The sequence below is a fragment of the Trichomonascus vanleenenianus genome (genome assembly GCF_965637985.1).
Source record: "Trichomonascus vanleenenianus strain CLIB 3782 genome assembly, contig: TRVA0_034S, whole genome shotgun sequence".
In the NCBI taxonomy this organism is placed as follows: Eukaryota; Fungi; Ascomycota; class Dipodascomycetes; order Dipodascales; family Trichomonascaceae; genus Blastobotrys; species Blastobotrys vanleenenianus.
In genome coordinates, this window is record NW_027481853.1 from 1 (window position 1) to 19,957 (window position 19,957).

Consider the following 19,957-nt stretch of genomic DNA (forward strand, 5'->3'; position numbering starts at 1 on the left):
TCCCATACCCCGCGGGGGGGGGGGGGGGGGGGGGGGGGGGGGGGCTGGCCCCCCAGGTACTCTGGCCCTGAAAAACCATTATTCGTCATTGACCAATAGTAGCTACATCTGGTGGAACCTCCGCGAAGCGGAGCCACGGGGGGTCTGGGGGGCTGGCCCCCCAGGGGTATATCTAAGCAATTGTATGCTACTCCTCCTTGACCAATAGTAGCTACATCTGGTGGAACCTCCGCGAAGCGGAGCCACGGGGGGTCTGGGGGGCTGGCCCCCCAGGGGTATATCTAAACAATTGTATACTACTCCTCCTTGACCATGACGATGCTGTTAATGAGGCCGGCCTCTTTGAGAGTTTGGTCGCCCTGGGCGATGGTGAGCTTGCGGGTCGGGAAGGTGAGCATGAGCACGACTCTGCTGGCGGGGATGCCGGACTGCGACGAAACGTCGTCAATGACGTCCTTGACGGGCACGTCGACCGGGTAAGTCTTCGTATAAGGAGCCGCCTGGCCGGGGAGTCTAAACCGGAGGTTGGATACAATGTAGTCTGGTCGTGAGTGGGCTGGAGGCGCTGGCTTCGGGGCCGCCGCGGGTTTGGCAGCCGGGGCGGGAGCAGCTCCCGAAGCCTCAGCCTTGGCGGCCTGGCGGGCTTTTCGATCAGCCTCGATCTGGGCGAGGATCTTCTTTTTGGCCAGCACGTCCTCTCGAGCCTCTCGGCGTCGTTTCTCGGCGTCCTTCATGGCCTCTTTCTGCTTCTGCTCCTCGGCGAGCTTACGGTGTTCCTTATCTCGCTTCATCATGAGCTCCTCGTTCCTTCTGCGCTCAATTACATCCTGCTTGGCTTGTTCAGCCTTTTTCAAGGCTGCCTTCTCGCGCAATGCCTGCAGTTTAGCAGCCTTCTCCTCCTCGGTCAGCGGCTTTTTTTCCTCTTCGGGGGTTTCGGTGGTGGCAGGCACGATCGTCGCGTACTTTTTAGCTGCTGGGTGGGTCTCAGTTTCATCGAGGTCTTCGTATTCCTGCGCATCCGCCTTATCGAATCGCTCCTGGTTGGCTTCGATCCACTCAACGGCTGCCTCGAGCTCTCCGCTCGTATTCCTCATCGCCGCCTCAATTCGCTTGGGCGCAAAGCCCATCTCCTCAAGCTTACTCCATTAGCCCAATTCCCCATTTGCCTTATCGTCTTACCTGCTTCCTCGCGTCCATCGTCGTCGTCGCTCTTTACCCCGGCACTATACACGGCTGTCGAAGGTTAAATTGCTGACATCATACCACGATCTTCGTGCGGCTCACCCGCGCGCGCGCGCGAGGAATGCGGCGCCCGCCTGGCGTTTGTTTTTGCCTGCGGAGAAACCGAATAAGGGGGCAAGGCCCCTTATGCCCCCCCATTGCGGCGCTGGGAGAGAGAGAGAAACTCTAATCAGATGCCTCGATTGAGGAGCATCTGAAACTAGCCACCCTGGTTACGGGCGGAATCACATACCCCTTCTCCCATCACCCAAACCAGTCAACCACTTAATTTTTCCCTTTCCTACAGCCAACGGGTGCGAAAAAAATGGAGGTGTCGCCGGAAACGCTTGAGTTTGAAGGTATGAAAGAGTGCAGGTGGTTGAATTGAATTGAATTGTGTCGTTTTCGGAGCTAACCCGGGGTTTAAAATAGCTCCTTTTACCGATCAGGTCGTGAGGCCGCTCTACCTGAGGAACGATTCGGGGTCGCGGCTGGCGTATAAGATCAAGACGACCGCCCCGAAGCTGTACTGCGTGCGACCCAACGCGTCGATAATTGAGCCGGGGACCAGCGTGGAAGTTTCCAGTACGTTTTGTGATTTGTAATCACCCGATTTGGGCGCCAGGGCTAACGAATTGTAGTTATCCGACAGTATAAGGACGTGCCGGCTCCGGATGGCAAGAGCAAGGACAAGTTCCTGGTGCTGAGTGCGCCGGTGGATGCCGATGCGAATGCAGACAACTTCGCCGACCTGTGGAAGAACATACCGGAGGCGGCGACCGACAGCAAGAAGATCAGGGTTACGTACAAGTTTGCCAGCGAGGGCGAGGGGGAGGCACAGCAGCCTGTGGCTGTGACGACCTCTGCGGCACCGGAAGAACCCGATACTACTACCTTTTCGAATACTAACACTAACAACACGGAGGATGCCGAAGCTCCTGCCAATGGCTCGACGGGGGTCGCCAAGTCGGCCACTAATGCGACCCAGCGGGCTGCTTCTACGGTTAACTCGGAGATTGAGTCGGCCCAGGCCAAAATCGCCGAGATGCAGAAGGACATCAAGGCATCATCATCAACATCAGAAAAGCGAGCTGGTGGTAGTTCTGCCCAGGCGCAGCACAGAGTTCGGCAGCCTACTGGGGGCGTTCCGGTGCCAATTGTGCTGATTCTTGCGCTCATTGCGTTTTTCATTGGTTGGAAACTTTTCTAATAACATACATACAAAAAAAGTAAAAAATGTTAATATATGGCCCGTTTAATAGTGGTAGTTTACTCAATTGTAGCATCTATTATAGTATTAGTCGCGGTAATTAATACCTTGAAAGCTTGTGTTTTCCCTGGGGGTCAACCCCCAGACCCCCGTAGCTCCGCTTCGCGGAGACCTCTCCCTAGTACATCTCTATCATTATAGTTAATACTGGCTGTGGAATGTATTCGAGGGCCAGCCCTCGAGCTCCCGTAGCTGGGGGCCAGCCCCCAGACCCCCGTATCCTGAATGATGACATCGTAACAAACTCTTCGTTACGTTGTAACATAGTATCAATTGTACTATTAATTGTAGTATAAATAATGGTACCAATTGTGTTCAAATCAATTGCGATTCCTGTGGCAGTGGGAGGTCATTTTCAGCTCATCTTCACAAGTGTGGTTGACTCCTATGATTGGTACTACGATAGTATGATACTTCGATTGGTACTACGTTTATACTACCGTTGCAATTGACGGCTAGATTGATACTGCATTGATATTACGATTGATATTATGAATTACGCATCATGATATGGCAGTACTCGTCACAATCACTATCATATATCACAATTGATTGACAAGCCTAAGAGTTTACGTAATTTTCTGTACGTCAAATGCTCTTATTAATGATTTCGACCTTATCGCAGTGGCCCTGGTTAGCAGCCTGTTTCTGCAAATTCGCCGCCTGCTTCCATGCAAACCGTTACAGTCCCTGCACTGATTCCAATTCTTTTTTCCGAGCTACCTACCATGCCGGCGCATGTTCGGGTTTGACTTCCGGAGATTAGCACAATGTGCGCACAGAGCCCGATTCTCTTCGCAAGAGCATAGCATTTGAAGTTCCCAGGCACATTGTTGACACATACGAAATATAAGTGCTACCCAAGACATATGCCGGCATGTAGAGCCAAATATTATAAGCTATAGTCTCTCGTTTAAGCTCTAACTCTTTGTGCTAGTATAGAGCCCTTAATGATCAGTGACTCGCCCTGCCTGCCATGTATATAATTTTTTGTAAGAGCTCCCAAGCCGCGGAGCGTGCGGCTTAGATGATTGGACATCAAATGCGGCATATCATGTTGTGTCCATGGTGTCCAGAATTTGCCTCTCTCAATTTACTTATCATTAAGCTCGTAGTTCCGGTTTCTTCAAGAACGGTTTCGACCGTCAATTACGAAGATTCGTCATATTATGATATTTATCCTTCCGCTCTCCTTATTTGCAAATTCCTCTCAATATACAAATTAGATATGTGCATTCATTTGCTAGTGTATATGTTGTTAGTTTGCTAACTCTTATCAACAAAATACCTTCCCCATTCGCCTCCCTTATATATGGTACATCGGTTTCATTTCCACTTCTTGACCTGCTCTATATACCTAAACAAAAATGAGCGAACAAGCGATTGCGTCTTCCGTTGACAATGAACAAAAGTTGCCTCCGCAAGATAATAGGTTGCCGGATGTGGACGAGCCGTGGTCTGAATTATTGATTACGTACAGCGGCACGGAGTTAACATACGCAAGCGTAGTGAACCCAATGTTGTGTATCGCGTACCATTAGCTACTTGACGAGAGAGAAATCAGGGGTCAGAGCGCAACAGATCAATTGCTAGAAACTTTGAGCACCTGCTGGTCCAGTATTGTATCCGCCGGGTTGAATGGAAATTCCATTCAGAACCACATATTGATACGACCGAGGAGTTACGGTGGCTATTGTATGTTGTCGCTTTAGGTGACTCCGCACAGGTAGAGAGCCTGGTATTCGACATTTCCGAACAAGCTGGCAGGTACGTTCTCGAAGTCATTCCGTTTATTTCCTATCCATATGGCGGCGCAATCAGAGATGTACGACTGAAGATTCGAAACGGTGAATTTTCCGACGGTGGGTTAGCGCTTCAAATTGTCAAGACATTGGAAGCTCTCGAACGCAAATGGCAAGATTCCATGTTACGACCCGGAGCCCTGCTTCGACTAGGCCACGATGATACTACCTCTCTGGCGAGGCACGGGGTTGTCGAGCTACATCTCGAAGTTACGAACATTGCGGCTGAAGGCTGGAAAGCACTGGAGAGAGTAAGCTCGAAGATTGCATTGATGGCCTTTGACCGGTTCCGACATCGATACGTCCTTAGTCATCTTGTTCAGTTTGTTCAAAACTCTGTAAGAGAATTTCAGATTATTATCAACAGCTTCGAGCTGCACGGCGAGACTACGATCCATCTTCCGAGAGGTAATCTATCATTGTCTATCGAAGCAATTTCAAGCGAGTCCAAGATTGTTCTGGAGTGCGAAGAAAAATTAGCCTATTTATCAATTACTAAGAAATTGACTGAACGCCTGGTTGGTCCAGAATTGGATATCCACGAGCTTCGAGTCACAGGCAAGCCAAATTCCGCTGCTCTCAGACGAATTGTAGCTCGATTTGCCAATGTACGTACTATAACAACAGATAACTAAATCAGATTTCACGGTTAAAAATTGATAGATAACGTCGTTATTTTTATAGTCAATCTGGCTATTATATCTAATCGATACAGTTCAGTACCTAGTGGCTGTGAACCGCAATCTTAATGTCAATCTTCTTGTGCGTTCATTTGCTAGTCTCCAAAACCTTATTTTATAGGATGCCTTCCCCACTAAATTCCCGTATATAGATCTTACCTCTTGACTTCCCTTTATATCAAAACAGAATGAGCGAACACACGAATGTGTCTTACAATGAACGAAACTTTTCTCCACGAGATCCTGAGTTGCCAGATATAGATGAGCCATGGTCCGAATTGCTTATTACGTACAGCGAAACGGAGTTAACGTACACTAGCTTGGAGGACCCCACTGTTGTGTATCGTGTACCTTTAGCTACTCAAGAAGAGAGAACTCGGGGATCAACGCGCAGACAAAAAATTGAAAGAAACTTTATCAATTTGCTGTACAACTATTGTATCCATCGGATTGAATGGATATTCCATTCAGAGCCACATATTGATACGACCAACGAGGACTGGCATCTGTTGAGCCTTGCGGCATTAGGCGACGCCATACAGATAGAGAGGCTAATATTCGATATCTCCGAACAAGCTGGTAGGTATGTCCTCGAAGTCATCCCCTTTTTCGCGCATCCATATGGTAAGGTTAGAGATGTGCGACTGAGGATTCGAAATGGTAACTTTTCCAACGGTGGGTTAGCGCTTGAAATTGTCGAGTCATTGGATGCTCTCGATGACAAATGGGTATTCTGCGTTGGCAAATGGAAAGAAACCACTGAAGTACAGGTCGAAGTTTCGCACATTACGACGGAAGGTCGGAAAGCGCTGGAGAAAGTAAGCTCGGTGATTGCGTCGATAACCTTTGATCATTTGCGGCAATAGGACATGCTTAATCATCTTATTGGGTTTGTTCAAAACTCTGAAAGAGATGTCCAGATTAACATCAACAGCTTCGAGTTGCCTGGTGAGACCACGATCCATCTTACAAGAGGCAATCTATCATTGTCTATTGAAGCAATATCAAGAGAGTCCGAGGTTGTTGCTCTGGTGTGCGAAGAGACACTCGCCTGTTTATCAATTACTGAGGGAGTGGCTGAACGCTTAGTTGGTCCACAATTAGCTATCCACGAGCTTCGAGTCACAGGTAACCCAACTGACGCTACTGTTCGACGAATTACTGCTCAGTTTGCAAATGTACGTGCTATAACAACAAATAATTAAATCAAGTTTCGCGGTTGAAAATCAATAGATAACGTCATTGGGTCATCTAGTTGCATTGAATCGACACTGATCAGTCCCGAACGGCTATGGACCGTAGCCCTCATGTCAGCTTTTTTTTTTTGCATTCATTTGCTACTCTCTTCAACCTTATTGATAGGTTATCTCAGCCTTCCCCACCCGACTCTCGTTTATATAAAAGGCAAATAGCTTTTATTCTTACTCATTGATTGCTCTATGTACCAAAACAAAATGAGTGGACAAGTAAATGTGTCTTCCGGCTATGAACGAAACTTTCCTCCGCGAGATCCAGAGTTGCCAGATATTGATGAGCCGTGGGCCAAATTGCTGATTGTGTGCAGTGGAAAATAGTTAATATATGCTAGCCTAGAGGATTCCAATGTTGTGTATCGTGTACCATTAGCTACTCAAGAAGAGATAAGTAGGGGTCCAAAGCGCAAACAAAAAATTGAAACAAGGCTTAGGGGTCTGCTGTTGTACCATCCTCGTATCCATTGGGCTGAGTGGATATTCGACACAGAACCACATATCGATATGACCAACGAGCAATGGCCTCTGCTGAGCCTTGCAGCTTTAAGTGACTCCATACAGGTAGAGCGACTTGTATTCGATATCTCCGAGCAAGCTGGCTGGTACGCTCTCAGTGCCATTCCGTATCTTGCGGATCCATTCGGTAAGCTTAAAGATGTGCGATTGAATATTCGAAATGGTGACTTTTCTTATGGCGGATTAGCGCTTCAAATTGTCAAGTCATTGCATGCTCTCGATGGCAAATGGAAAGAAACCACTAAAGTAGAGGCCGAAGTATCGCGCATTACAACAGAAGGTCGGAATGCACTAGAGAAAGTAAGCTCTGTGATTGCCGCGATATCCATTCACAGGTTACGACATCGGATCGTGCTTAATCATCTTACACAGTTCCTGCAAAACTCTGGAAGAGAAGTCAAGATTAATATCAAATTCATTGACCTGCAGGGTGAGACCAGGATTTATTTCCCTAGAGGCAATCTGTCATTGTCTATTGAAGAAATTTCAAGACAATCCAAAGTTTTTCTGGAGTGCCAAGAAAAATTAGCCTGTTTATCAATTACTAAGTATTTGACTGAACGCCTGGTTGGTCCAGAATTGGATATCGACGAGCTTCGAGTCACGAGAGGGCCAAATGCCGCAGATGTCCGACGAATTACAGCTCAGTTTGCAAATGTACGTGCAATCAATACAGACATTAAACCAGGGTTAAACCAGGGTTTCGCGGTTGACACTTAATAGAAGAGATCATTGGTTCAATGTCAGTCTTTTTTTGCAAGACAGTTGATTCCGACTTAGTTATTTTCGCAACTTGCGCGGTAAATAATAATTATTAATGCTGAGATATGTCCGGGTTCTGACATTTCTAGGCATTGTACTACCGGTAATCTTGAACCGCTGACCAATCTAAGCAGAAACGAGCTAACTTGTAATTGCTGCAGATATTCAAAACTCGGCTCTGTTAGTTACAGTATTCAATTGAGTCGATATCAGCCTTTGAATTGAATCTTTTGGAGTAGGACTGGGAAAGCAGCTCAGACCTCGGTCAATGAGGATACCAGCTGTGGATTACGGTGCGCTGGCGATATCGACTTACGTGGCTAAGCAACTCTCAAAAGTTGCCAATTCATGGTTTTGGGGATCATCAATTTCAACCTTTAAGCGGTGTTGAAAAGTGGTTCAAATGTAGCTTCATTGGGACTGAAGCAGTTGTTCAAATTTCATCAATAGCATGTATGACGAATTGCTTGAGTTCATGTTTACAGTGTAGTCCACAGTTTTCAGGTATAAGTGGCATGGGGCTGATCATACCATATCCTACTGATAGCAGTCATATAAAGTCAGAGCTTCATTGCTGCAGTACCGCTATTGTAAGCTTCATAATCGTACTAATGAATGATTATTTTTTTTTTTCGTAACCGTTACACCAGAGAAGACCCTCCGTGAAGCGGAGCTACGGGAGCTCGAGGGCTGGCCCTCGAAAAACAATCGATAAAAGCAACATAATGTACAAACTGTTACCCATAAATGCTTTATCACTTTTTTTTTTGATTAGTAGTCGTCGCCCCGCGAAACAACCTCCTTGACGGTTGGCCGCAGCAGAATAGTATGCTCATACTGCGCCGTAAGAGCGCCCTTCTGGTCCACCAGCGGCGGGTGCTCGTTAACAAGACCAGACTTGCACAGATGGTTGAGCGCCAAAAGATACTTCTCCTCGCCAATTCGGTCAAGATACCGTCGGCAGAACGGCAGAGTGCCAAAAGTCTTATCAATCGTCGACAGCAACGTCTTGGCGGAGCTAACTCGCAGCGGTACATTGCCCATCTCAGTGTTTCGCGAGTAGTGGGAGCACTCACCCTCCTCGACTACGTACCCACGGCCTGTGGACCCGAACGTCTCAATGGCAAAAGTCTCGCCCTCCTCCATCTTGGTCTGGTCACCACCCTTGACAATTGGTACGGACTTGGTACCGTGGATCTTGTAGGGACGGATATCGTGGCCATTGAGGTTGCGGATCGCCTTGATCGGGTACGTCTTGCCGTCGAGCTCCAACTCGTAAGATTCCATGACTTCCTGGACAGCAGCACCAATGTCGCACATTCGAACGTCAATACCAGCCTCCCGGATACCCGTGTTGGTCGCGTCCTTGATGGCGGCTAGCAGCTGGTCGTATTTGCTGTCAAACGTCATAGTGAACGCCGAGTCGATGATCGATCCGTTTACGTGCACGCCAAAGTCCACCTTCATAACATCATCGTAGTTAAGCACCGTAGTATCCCCCTTGTTAGGCGTGTAGTGCGCAGCACAGTGGTTCAGCGACACACCGCATGGGAAGCCCATACCAGCCTGCAATTCGTTCTCCCCTTCGGCCATGGTTCGGACGGCGTTCTCAATGGACTCGGCGACTTCAATCATGGTCATGCCTGGCTGAATACGGTCTCGCGCGTACTTTCGTACGCGTCTGTGGACCTCAGCGGCCTTACGGAAGTCGTTCCATCGCTCGTTGCTCTGGCGGTCGAGATACCGCTTCTCTTCATCAGTGGTTCGGAACAGGTTATCGTCTTTATACTCGACGGTCTCGCCCTCAGGGTAGACGCCTTCGGGGTAGAAGGTGGAGATTCCGACGTTGGTCGTCTTCTTCTTCTTCTTGTTCTTCTTCTTCTTCTTCTTCTTGGCCTCTCCGCCGTCTTCAACCTCTTCGATGGCCTCTTCGGCAATTGCCGCGGCGTCATCCGCCTGGGACTCTACTATTTTCATTTTGGTTAGCGTTTTTGTCAATTGTAGCATCCCATAGAATACCTACACGAAAGATCCTTGACCTGCGCCTCAAGCTGTTCCTTTGGTTCCGACATTGTCGTCTCGTTTGATAGACAGAGATGGGCCCAAAGTTTTTTCGTTGTCGCCGGCAGGCCGGCCCTGCATGAAGCCACCGCCACAGCGCCACAGGAAAAGCCACAACAGCACCGCCACATGCACCGCCATGCCAGTTTCCCGAAACTGAATGGCGCCACTTCTTCATCAGTTTGAACAAGGTACTAATGCGACCCGGTCATCACGAGCCCGAGAAGCTCCAGGGAGCTATTGATGTTGTATGTGTTTGCGATGTAGCCGGTAGGCTTGGCTTGCGCTAATAGGCAAAAGATCCTCACGAACGCAGCTATTGGAGGTATTAAAGGCGGAGTAGTTGGCCTTGGAGCAGCGTTCGCTGCCCACAGGTGCATGCCTCTGTACAAAACGCTGACTATTCCTTTCAAGGTGTTTATCCAGCTAGGGTTTATGATTACTGGCGGATGTTGGAGGGTTGATAGGGAGCTGGTGCGGTATGAACGTAGGATCCGGTTCCAGCAGCTGCACGAAGAGCGGCAGCGATTGGAAGACGCCGCTTCTCGAGGCGAGTATGTCGATCTTACCGGGCGAAAAGTCAATTAGTTAATTTTTGTTGTATATATGTATATTAATCTCCTTTCGTTTTGTAATTCCAGGGTATGTGTTGAGGGGCCAGCCCCTCAAACTCCCCGTGGCTCCGCTTCGCGGAGGATCAATCGAATTGTTGGTCAGTAGTTGGTAAAAGAATGGATACATTGAGGGGCCAGCCCTTCAAACTCCCCGTAGCTCCGCTTCGCGGAGGATCCGAAGAAGACTACTGAAAAATGTCAATAGTTTATTGCCTGATTTGAGGTCAGACGTAAAATGACTGTTTTGAGGAATCGGTTACTCCAAAGTGCCCTCTTTATGTTCACGCTTGCGGGCTGCTTCGGCTCGCTTGACCCTGCACCACAGCGTAACCTTCTGGTCAAACACAAAGTCATAGATGACCTTGACCCAGCTGGTATGATAAGGCAATGGGTCGTAGAACTCCGCGGCAATTTCTCGCACTTTCTTAATCCGCGTCCACGGGATATACGGAAAGTCATGGTGCTCGCTATGATACCCAGCATTGTAAACAAAAATGTTCAACGCACCATAATAACTATACGTCTCCGGGAATGGCGTCCCCTTGGGGTCATACTTCGCCGGAGCATCAAACACATAGTGCTCAGCAATGAAGTGACCGGCAATTGGATGCAGCGAGCCAGCCAAAAAATCGCTAATAAGAAGGTAGTAGAACGCAGTGGACCCCAGAGTTTTGATGAAAAAATAGTCAAAAGCGACCTGAACCGCTACATTCAGCAAGTGGACCCACGTAAACCTGATATTGATGATAAACATAGGTCGCAATGCGTAGAAAAACAGCTGGAAAGTCGCAAAGAACGCCTTGCCCAGCACAGAAGAGAGCACTGCTGCCTCCAGCGGAGTAGGAATGTCCGTGTCATACTGCTCGTCCCCCATGAACTTGTGGTGCAGCAGATGATAGGGCCCAAAACTTGCGCTGTATGGAATGCCAATTGGCAGGTTCGTCAAAATCGAGAACAGCCTGTTATGCAGCGGCTTCCTGAACGCGAGATTGTGACACAGCTCGTGGATGGCCAGGAACAAGTTCGACACGCAGGTCGCACCAATAAAGTACGCAGCAGCCCAGAACTTCCAGCTCGACAAACTAGAGTCCCTCAATAAATACGCCGTAGTGAATTGCACCGTGCACACCCCGAGCACAACCCACTTGGTAAGCGGTTCGTACCCATTGAGCTTCGTGATCTCAGGGTGGCTCGCGATAATCTGCTTCCGCCGGGTACGATGCGGCTCCTCTTGGTATGTGTAGAAGAAGTCCTTATCATGCTCTATAAAGCTCGCATCGATCCCGGTCTTCTCCAGCTTCCGCTGGACGGCTTTGGTCTGCTCCATCATAAAAGTTTACACGGGTAATATCAAAATGAACAAAAAAAATCACACCCTTTTGCTGTCCATTTATTGAGTTTCCCTGAGGCTACTTTTTTTTCTAGTTTAAAGGAGCTTCGTGTCTAAAAAGAATGCTCAGCCGACATCTGCCAGATTCGAAACCGCTGCCATGCCGTCATCTACTTTTTTCCACACCACGTTTCGGAAAATTACGTTAATTTCCGCATAACTCGTTAACGGCTTTCAGCCGCACCACACCCCTTTCCCTTCACGATGTATACCAGTTCCCTGGGGGGCCAGCCCCCCAGACCCCCCGTGGCTCTGCTTCGCGTAGTAGTTGGGCGTATCAATTGTATGTCGCAACTTGAAATACCGGTATTCAATAAATACGGCTTACCGGCGCACAGAAGTATAGCCGGCATGTCATCGAACTGAAGGTCACAATAAGCCATTAGCTGCATAACAAGTGATGGAACACTAGCACAATTCACGAAATACCTACCTGGTAACTATATTGCGCATTTACCTAAAAGAAATTTGTGCTTCAAATAATTAATTCTGTTGAATATGAATCGTACCTTTCAAATCAAAGAGCTGAGATGAGGTACAGTACAAGACTACATCAAACAACCTAACCTCAATATACCACGGTATAAAAGAAGTTTAAAAGAATTCCATTACCAATAGCCTAGAAATCCTTTTGAAATGGACAACCCATGAACTTCCCGGAGAAGCTATCAGAGAAAAATAGGAAATAGTTTGACAACTTGGAGTAGGTCTTCGAAAAATCAAACTCACATTTCGTTTGTACCGTAAAAGCATAACTAGCTGCTCGTAAAATCTCTCAATTGCAATCCTAGCTACGATTACAATTGAAGTCACTACTCGTAGGAAAGTTAAATGTTCTGTCGAAGTAGCGGTTCTGCTGTGGCCAGGTACTTCAAGACAATCAGTTTTGTTGATAACGCCCGTACTCAAATATTCTAACTCCAGTAGGCTTGCACCGCTACCAAATGTAAGGAATGCGGCTTACCTTGTCTGCGGGTTCAGTATGTTCAGGGGAAGTTCTTACAATAGCCTGGATTCTGATCACATTGGGAACAAGAATCACGTATTGAGTGCCTTAAGAGTAGAGAAACGAAAATGCGGAATCAGAAAATCATCTAACAGTTGCAACTTTTACAATACAAGGATACGAATTACTACCTAGAGACCAATTTTTGCCATCCATTGTTGCTGAAGTTCGAAATAACTACCACTGCTACTAATAGGAGATTACTGTAATACATGTACTACAGTAGCTATGAGAAATATTGTAATCCAATACTGTAGTACTGGTAGTCATGCAGAAAGGTTTCGCCATGATTTAAGCTCCCCGAGGCACCAAATGCAGGACCCGTCACCCAATCAACAAGCCCTCCGCGCAGCGGAGCTACGGGAGCTCGAGGGCTGGCCCTCGAAAATGCATTAACCAGCCAGGTTAATCAAGCATTACAATATTGGTGCAGGTAACGCGGAGACCTCGGAGGGCGAGATGGTGGGGAAGGGGAAGTTAAGCGAGTCAAGTTAACCCGCCAAGAGGCCGAAAAATTTCCGACTCCACCCACTCCGAGAGGCTTCACGCACCAAAGGGTATAAAGGCCAGCCGAATATCGATAGTCGACCCGGACAGAGGCAATTGAATCAATTCTGGCCCCACACTCGTGCACCTGCATACATTAATAAGCCGCGAGAACCGAAATTTATATATAATACCCATGCAGTCGCTAAAGCGAGCAAGTGCTCTGCTCAATACAGTTAAGGCCATGCCACTCCGATCCAAGATCACGAACCCGACCTTCCTGCGAATGTCTTCGACGGCTTCTACCGCTCCGGAGGTCAAGTTCCATGCCAACAAGGCTGGGCGAACCATCACGTTGAACCGTCCGGCGAAGCTTAACTCGCTCAACCTCAACATGGTCGAGGAGATTCTGCCTCGGCTGCGCGAGTGGGCCAAGTCCGACTCGGCCAAGATCGTCATGCTCAAGGGCGAGGGCGAAAAGTCGCTGTGCGCTGGTGGTGATGTCGCGGCACTGGCCGGAGGCATTGCTAAGGAGGGTGCCAAGGGCTCCGCGGAGGCTGCGCACTACTTCAACCGTGAATACACGCTCGATCAGTACATTGCTACCTACCCGAAGCCATTCGTGTCTTTCATGGATGGTATCACCATGGGCGGCGGCGTTGGACTTTCGGTGCACGCTCCGTTCCGTGTTGCTACCGAGAAGACTCTTTTCGCCATGCCAGAGACTACCATTGGCTTCTTCCCGGACGTGGGCGGCACTTACTTCCTGTCGCGACTCGATGGCCAGCTCGGTGTCTACCTGGGGCTGACCTCTGAGCGGCTCAAGGGCTTTGATGCCGTCTACGCCGGCATTGCGACCCACTACGTCCCGTCTTCGCGACTTGCCGACCTCGAGGCGCGACTTTCGGAGCTGCACAACTCGGTCGCCGAGGCTCAGGTGGACTCCTACCAGCTCGTAAACGAGGCAATTGAGGATTTCGCCGAAGACGCCCCAGCGGACTACGCGTTCTCCATCTCCGGCGAGAAGCGGGAGGTCATTGACGAGTGCTTCGGCCACGACTCGGTCGAGGAGATCCTGCGAGCGCTCGACGAGCATCCATCCGAGTTCGCGCGGAAGACCAAGGCCACTATCCTCGAGAGATCGCCAACCGCCGTTAAGGTGACCCTCGCCGCTATCCGTAACGCCAGGAAGCTCGATATCTCCGCCGCCTTCACCAAGGAGTATCACATTGCTGAGAACTTCATGTACCATCCAGACTTCGTCGAGGGCGTGTCGGCGCTGCTGCTAACGAAGCCCAAGCGGGCCCCATCCTGGACCCCACCATCCTCTGGCGAGGTCTCCCAGGCCGACGTTGCTGCATTCTTCCAGAAGCGGGACTCGGGCTCGCCAGAGATCGAGTTCCTCTCCGATGAGACTTTCACTGAGTACCCGCACAGCTTTGGTCTCCCGAAGGAGGCCGAGGTCCAGGACTACGTCATTGGCAACCACTCGACGCGAGAGTTCAAGGCGACCCGTGACGAGGTGCTCACTCATTTCCAGGACCGGTACGGCGCCAAGAACAGCGTCGAAATCAAGGTCCGTGAGATCCTCACCCGAATGACCAAGCCTGACCCTTCTGACGAGTCCCTTCTCGACTGGAAGTACTAAACTATTATACATTGTACATACTCCGATTTCTTCTCTGTGATACTTCAACTTTTCTCTGGTTTCTTGGGGGCCAGCCCCCAAACCCCCGTGGCTCGGCTCCGCCGAGAACCTTATTATCTCTCAATTTGATCATAGCAATTCTTCTCTGTGATAGTTTCTTGGGGGCTAGCCCCCAAACCCCCGTAGCTCTGCTTCGCCGAGGACCTCATTATCTCTCAATTTGATCATAGCCACGGGGTGCCCTTTCTACACTATCTTTGTCAGGCTGTGAGAGCATGCTGGGTGAACAACTAGTTGAATGAATCACCGAATTCAATCATAACCCAGCATATCTATCAACTAAATTTTGTGGGCAGTTTTAACGACTACAACTATGCTTGTAGTCAGTTGAGACCAAAGCAACAGTTCTACAGATTTTCGTAATGTGTCGCTTCAACGAGTTTCAGAGTGTATATCAGAATCTGAATGCGCCAAATCGAAGTAAGTTTCTAAATTAGGAACAGAGCTTCCTGTCAATAGCGAACGCGACAAATTAGCAATCAGTTGTCAGTGCAGTAATTCATAATTGAGAATTACAGCGTCCATATATTTCCTCTTTCCTTTTCATAGCAATTGAGTCCTTATATGGTTCAAGGTGTTTACCATTGAGTGTATCTGTAACTGGGAGTTTGTAACGCGCTGCAAAACTTTGTTACAGAATGTGGCGAGCTTTTGTTCCCCTTATTCCCGACCCAGCAATCCACAGCGGTACACCAAGATGTACACATATACTAAGAATGAAATTATGAAAGCAGAAATCCATTGATATAAAGCTATACGGTTTACGGTATGTTTAACACGATACCGTGGCAGATTGTGCGTAAAGCTTCATTTACTTAGTTGCTTCGGCACCACTGTTAATACCGTAGGGGATAGAAAGTAGTTACATTAAAGCCGCGGTCTCATTCAATTGGATATGCTGAACTTTGAGTAAGATCAAAAGTACCTAATACGCATATACTACAAAATAGCCTTGGTTTGTCGCCTTGCCTGAGCCGCGGCTTCGATTTATAGCTGGACCTGATTCCAAACAGAAGAATCTCCGCGTAGCGGAGCCACGGGGAGTTTGAGGGGCTGGCCCCTCAACAAATAGACTACAATGGCAATTACTCAGCTTATTTCAAGGTACAATGGAGGTCAATGGCGCTCTTCACATTCCAAGGTGTTCGGCTCGCTTAAAGGGTGGGGTGCGGCTGTGGCGATAAAAGACATCGCCACACCACAGACCACCACAGTAACAAACCCGACAATGAGCGAAGTAATCGAGCACATCAATTCGCTGGGCCTGGCGCCTCCGCGAAGCAACCAGCAAGTGTTCAAGGACGATTGCTCCTACTGCTTTGATACCCCGGACGCGGAGTTTGGATTGGACTTGTGTCTCCAGTGCTTCCTCGCCTCTTGTCCGGACCCCAAGAAGAACCACACCGCGTTCCACCGCGAGCTCACTGGGCACGATGTGTTCCTCAACATCAAGCGGACGCCCAAGGCGAAGCAGCAGAAGACCCCGAAGCTCGCCAAGCTGGCAATTGAGGCCGACAAGGAAGAGGATCACTACGACACGGCGACTTCGGTGCGGGACCTCAAGTTTGGCGGCTCCACCATCGAGGTGACCCACGAAAGTGTGGCCAATGTCGTAGAGGGAGTGCTAAGGGCCACTTCTTATGCCCGGAGAGAGGAAATTCAGGCATGGGAACAGGAGATCACTCCGTGTTGCCATATCCTTGGGCTGACCCAAGACGAGGCCACGGTGCTCCAGTCCCAGAATCTGGCCCATTGTGCTCTGTGCGATCTCCAGGAAAACCTGTGGCTTTGCTTGACTTGCGGTAACCTAGGGTGCGGCAGAGCGCAGTTTGGCGGAGTCGGCGGTAACAGCCACGGATTGACCCATTTCGACTCTTGCGGCCATCCTGCCTCAGTCAAGCTTGGTAGTATCACTCCGGAGGGCGGTGCCGATGTGTACTGTTACAGGTGTAATGAAGAGGTCCAGGATCCGGCCATTGCGGCCCACCTCAATCACTTTGGCATCAACATTGCCGACCGCGTGCAGACGGAGAAGAGCCTGACGGAGCTTCAGATCGAGCAGAACCTTAAGTGGGACTTTAGTATGGTCACAGATGATGGGAAGCTGTTACAGCCCCTGTTTGGGCCTGGGTTGACTGGCATCAAGAACCTAGGCAATTCGTGTTACATGTCTTCGGTTGTCCAATGCTTGTTCTCGCTGCCTCAGTTCATTGAGAGGTACTCTAAGAACTCTGAACTGCCTGTGGCTGACCCAGCTAATGATCTGGAAGTGCAGATGAGGAAGCTGGCCGACGGTGTACTCTCTGGCAGGTATGCTGTTCCGTCTAATGACACTGAGAGCGACGTTCAGCACCAAAAGGGGATTGCTTTGGGCATGTTCAAGGCTCTAATTGGCAGAGGGCACGTAGAATTCTCGACCATGAGGCAGCAGGACGCTTTTGAGTTCCTGACTTATCTCTCGGAGAAGCTTTCTCAGTCCAGCCGTAAGTCCAACCTTGGAGATCCCACCACTGCATTCAAGTTCGAATCGGAGCGGCGCATCCAGTGCAATAACTGCAACCAGGTCATGTACAAGACAGAGTCGCAGGAGAACCTTTCCATTCCAGTCCCGGCACGAAAGGTAGAGGGCTCTGAAGGCGAGTACGAGCCGGTTAAGCTCAAGGAATGCATAGATCTGTATACGGCTCGAGAGCATATTGATTACAAGTGCAGCAACTGCCAGGCTACGGATTCTGAAGTTGACGTCAAATTCAAGAGCTTCCCAGAGGTGCTGGTGCTAAACGCGAGACGGTTCCAGATCGTTAATTGGGTCCCTACCAAGCTTGATATTCCCGTGGAAGTGGACGATAGCGTCTTCCCGCTAGACGAGTACCTTTCCAAGGGTCCGCAGCCCGACGAGGAACTCATGGAGGACAGCGGTGAGGAGGATGGCAAGTTTGTAGCCAATGAGATGCTTCTTGAGCAGCTCGAGTCCATGGGAATGCCCAAGGTTAGAGCCGAGAAAGCGCTGTTTGCTACTGGTAACAGTGACGCTGAGATTGCCATGAATTGGCTTTTGGAGCACATGGAGGATCCTGATATTGATTCCCCAGTCCTGGTTAAGAGCCAAAAGAGCAGCGGAGCGGAGCCAGACGCTGGACAGGTTTCGATGATTATGGATATGGGCTTCACGCAGCCTCAGGCGAAGAAGGCATTGAGTCAGACCGGTGGGAACGTTGAGGCTGCCGTCGAATGGCTTTTCAGCAATCCTGATGATTCTGGAGCAATGGAGGAGGATGAGCCGGAAAGCGAGGAGGCAGGTCCAGTAGGAGATTCTTCTCTGCCTGCCAACTATAGGCTTAAAGGCATTATCTGTCATAAGGGAGCCAGCATCCACGCGGGACATTATGTTGCTTTTGTGCGTAAGGAGATAGACGGCCAGGACGAATGGGTATTGTTTAACGACGAAAAGGTTGTCAGGGGCGGCGAAATCGAAGAGATGAAGAAGTTCGCCTACGTTTATTTGTTCGAGCGAGTGCGTTAACCACTACGATGACTCAACTATATATAAACTAGAGATGAAGAACATATACAATTGAATATCTTGTTTACTCAGAATAAGTTACAAAATACCCTATCATGTCTACGCACTATGAATGGTTCTGTCATGGCTTTGTCTACGCTGTACCATAAGCCCCTAATTCCACCAAAAAACATTCTCATGAACAAAAACTCGAATAAATTCAATCCGAAGAGATCATAGTAAGGTACGACTTGGTGAATGTATGTTGCTCAGGGAACCCGAAATATGATCACAGTCCGGATGTGATAGATCACGCACCCGCGAAGCCAAACACACGACACGCATAGTGTTATAAGGCTGGACCACGCAAATATTATAAATTCCGCCCAATTCCTCCTCCAAATCGCCTCTCTTTTCTCTTCTCTCAGCCCTCCCCTTTCTTCCGCTCCTCCAACTTCAACTTTGCTCTCACGCTCTATCATAAAGAAACAGTACCCGACTAAGTAAATAGGTTGGAATGAATTCTCCATTCTATGTAAGGAAACCACTGGATAACATTGCCAATGTTGTAGGGTCTAACCGGGATGCAATCCAGCCAGGCAAGCCTGCGAACATGCACCATCAATTGAGCCACTTCAACTCATCTCCCGCGTTGACCAGCTCTGCGCAGGACCAGCAGCGAAACCAATTGGCTGTTTCTTCGAGCAGCGGTAGCCTATCTCAAAGCTCCAGCATGCACCATTCCGTGACGCCCAAGACGTCGTTTGATTCTCTGGGCTCTTTCAAGTCCTACGGCACGAACATGTCTTCGTTCAATAATCCCTGGGCGAGCAACACGGACGCACTCCAATTGGACTATCCCAGGAACACTCAGGGGTTTGGAGATTATGAGAGCAACATCTACTCTGGCCTGGGTAATGGAGGTCAGTTGTTTGGGCGAATTGGACCAACCTCTGCCGGGGAAATGGCCTTTGACAGAAACTTGTTCAAGCATCACCACCCTCAGGCCTCGCAGTCGCACCCGCAGTCCCAGCACCAGCCAAACAAGACCAATTTGGCCCAGGAGATAGAGCGGATTGGATCTAGTTTCCCCAATGACCGGAAGTATGCCGCGGTTGCGGCGTCTAGGCAATTTGAAGGGGAGATCAAGAATAATGCCACAGACTGGTCGAGGGCTACTCCGCTGAAGGAGGCACTTGAAAACCTCGATCCAGCAATCGAGAAGGCATTTAGGGATATGGCGAAGAGCGTGGAGGAGAAGGACCGCGAGATCGCAGAGTTGAAGTTCCAGATCGAGGCGATGATGACGGCAACCGTTATCGGAGGGTCGAAAGCGGACAAGATGGTACTTGAGGACGTGATGCATAAGAAGATGGACGGACTTGAGATGGTTCATCGGATGATGATGAGGTTTAGAGCACTCAGGCAGGAGAATGAAGTTCTAGGCGTAGGTTTTATTCAATCTGTGGGATCAGTACTAACAGCGGGGTATATATAGCGAATGCTTTCACAGGGACGCGCTGCGCAAAAAGAGGTTGAAATTGGCATTCTGCGACAGGAAAATTTGCTCTTGAAGAACAAGCTCGAAGGTAAGTGAATTACCGGTATGGTGTACGATTTTTACTAACCATTATAGCTCTAGGGACCCAGTCGGAAGGGACTGAGAAAACCAACAATTGATTGCTC

General features: G+C 49.1%; 11 protein-coding genes across 12 annotated transcripts; 8 read left to right on the forward strand and 3 right to left on the reverse strand.

Annotated features, from left to right (window-relative positions):
* Positions 1-91: 91 nt before the first annotated feature.
* On the reverse strand, positions 92-1,197 carry TRVA0_034S00100 (uncharacterized protein; the record flags this gene model as incomplete). The annotated part of the gene is made up of 3 exons (XM_076686167.1): positions 92-118; positions 228-1,136; positions 1,180-1,197. 2 exons carry the CDS (start codon positions 1,195-1,197, stop codon positions 297-299), a joined length of 858 nt encoding a protein of 285 aa, XP_076539525.1. The 3' UTR covers positions 92-118; positions 228-296.
* Positions 1,198-1,546: 349 nt separating this feature from the next.
* On the forward strand, positions 1,547-2,431 carry SCS2 (phosphatidylinositol-binding protein SCS2; the record flags this gene model as incomplete). The annotated part of the gene is made up of 3 exons (XM_076686168.1): positions 1,547-1,580; positions 1,654-1,806; positions 1,863-2,431. The coding sequence occupies 3 exons, from the start codon at positions 1,547-1,549 to the stop codon at positions 2,429-2,431; spliced, it is 756 nt and encodes a 251-aa protein (XP_076539526.1).
* Positions 2,432-4,415: 1,984 nt separating this feature from the next.
* Positions 4,416-4,928, forward strand: TRVA0_034S00144 (uncharacterized protein; the record flags this gene model as incomplete). The annotated part of the gene is made up of 1 exon (XM_076686169.1): positions 4,416-4,928. The coding sequence occupies one exon, from the start codon at positions 4,416-4,418 to the stop codon at positions 4,926-4,928; it is 513 nt and encodes a 170-aa protein (XP_076539527.1).
* Positions 4,929-5,161: 233 nt separating this feature from the next.
* On the forward strand, positions 5,162-5,839 carry TRVA0_034S00166 (uncharacterized protein; the record flags this gene model as incomplete). The annotated part of the gene is made up of 1 exon (XM_076686170.1): positions 5,162-5,839. The coding sequence occupies one exon, from the start codon at positions 5,162-5,164 to the stop codon at positions 5,837-5,839; it is 678 nt and encodes a 225-aa protein (XP_076539528.1).
* Positions 5,840-6,730: 891 nt separating this feature from the next.
* TRVA0_034S00188 (uncharacterized protein) lies at positions 6,731-7,462 on the forward strand (the record flags this gene model as incomplete). Its single annotated transcript, XM_076686171.1, has 1 exon — positions 6,731-7,462. One exon carries the CDS (start codon positions 6,731-6,733, stop codon positions 7,460-7,462), a length of 732 nt encoding a protein of 243 aa, XP_076539529.1.
* Positions 7,463-8,275: 813 nt separating this feature from the next.
* On the reverse strand, positions 8,276-9,576 carry MAP2 (methionine aminopeptidase; the record flags this gene model as incomplete). The annotated part of the gene is made up of 2 exons (XM_076686172.1): positions 8,276-9,471; positions 9,528-9,576. The coding sequence occupies 2 exons, from the start codon at positions 9,574-9,576 to the stop codon at positions 8,276-8,278; spliced, it is 1,245 nt and encodes a 414-aa protein (XP_076539530.1).
* A 186-nt stretch (positions 9,577-9,762) lies between these two features.
* On the forward strand, positions 9,763-10,153 carry RCF3 (Rcf3p; the record flags this gene model as incomplete). Its single annotated transcript, XM_076686173.1, has 2 exons — positions 9,763-9,813; positions 9,866-10,153. The coding sequence occupies 2 exons, from the start codon at positions 9,763-9,765 to the stop codon at positions 10,151-10,153; spliced, it is 339 nt and encodes a 112-aa protein (XP_076539531.1).
* A 282-nt stretch (positions 10,154-10,435) lies between these two features.
* Positions 10,436-11,509, reverse strand: TRVA0_034S00254 (sphingolipid delta(4)-desaturase family protein; the record flags this gene model as incomplete). Its single annotated transcript, XM_076686174.1, has 1 exon — positions 10,436-11,509. One exon carries the CDS (start codon positions 11,507-11,509, stop codon positions 10,436-10,438), a length of 1,074 nt encoding a protein of 357 aa, XP_076539532.1.
* A 1,748-nt stretch (positions 11,510-13,257) lies between these two features.
* On the forward strand, positions 13,258-14,709 carry EHD3 (enoyl-CoA hydratase/isomerase family protein; the record flags this gene model as incomplete). The annotated part of the gene is made up of 1 exon (XM_076686175.1): positions 13,258-14,709. The coding sequence occupies one exon, from the start codon at positions 13,258-13,260 to the stop codon at positions 14,707-14,709; it is 1,452 nt and encodes a 483-aa protein (XP_076539533.1).
* A 1,288-nt stretch (positions 14,710-15,997) lies between these two features.
* On the forward strand, positions 15,998-18,292 carry UBP14 (ubiquitin carboxyl-terminal hydrolase 14; the record flags this gene model as incomplete). Its single annotated transcript, XM_076686176.1, has 1 exon — positions 15,998-18,292. One exon carries the CDS (start codon positions 15,998-16,000, stop codon positions 18,290-18,292), a length of 2,295 nt encoding a protein of 764 aa, XP_076539534.1.
* A 496-nt stretch (positions 18,293-18,788) lies between these two features.
* Positions 18,789-19,951, forward strand: MUM2 (the record flags this gene model as incomplete). Of its 2 annotated transcripts, none has more annotated exons than XM_076686177.1 (4): positions 18,789-18,806; positions 18,867-19,718; positions 19,770-19,860; positions 19,908-19,951. In XM_076686177.1, 4 exons carry the CDS (start codon positions 18,789-18,791, stop codon positions 19,949-19,951), a joined length of 1,005 nt encoding a protein of 334 aa, XP_076539535.1. The 2 variants fall into 2 exon arrangements, with proteins under 2 accessions (XP_076539535.1, XP_076539536.1); XM_076686178.1 differs by having other exon boundaries at positions 19,914-19,951.
* Positions 19,952-19,957: the final 6 nt, after the last annotated feature.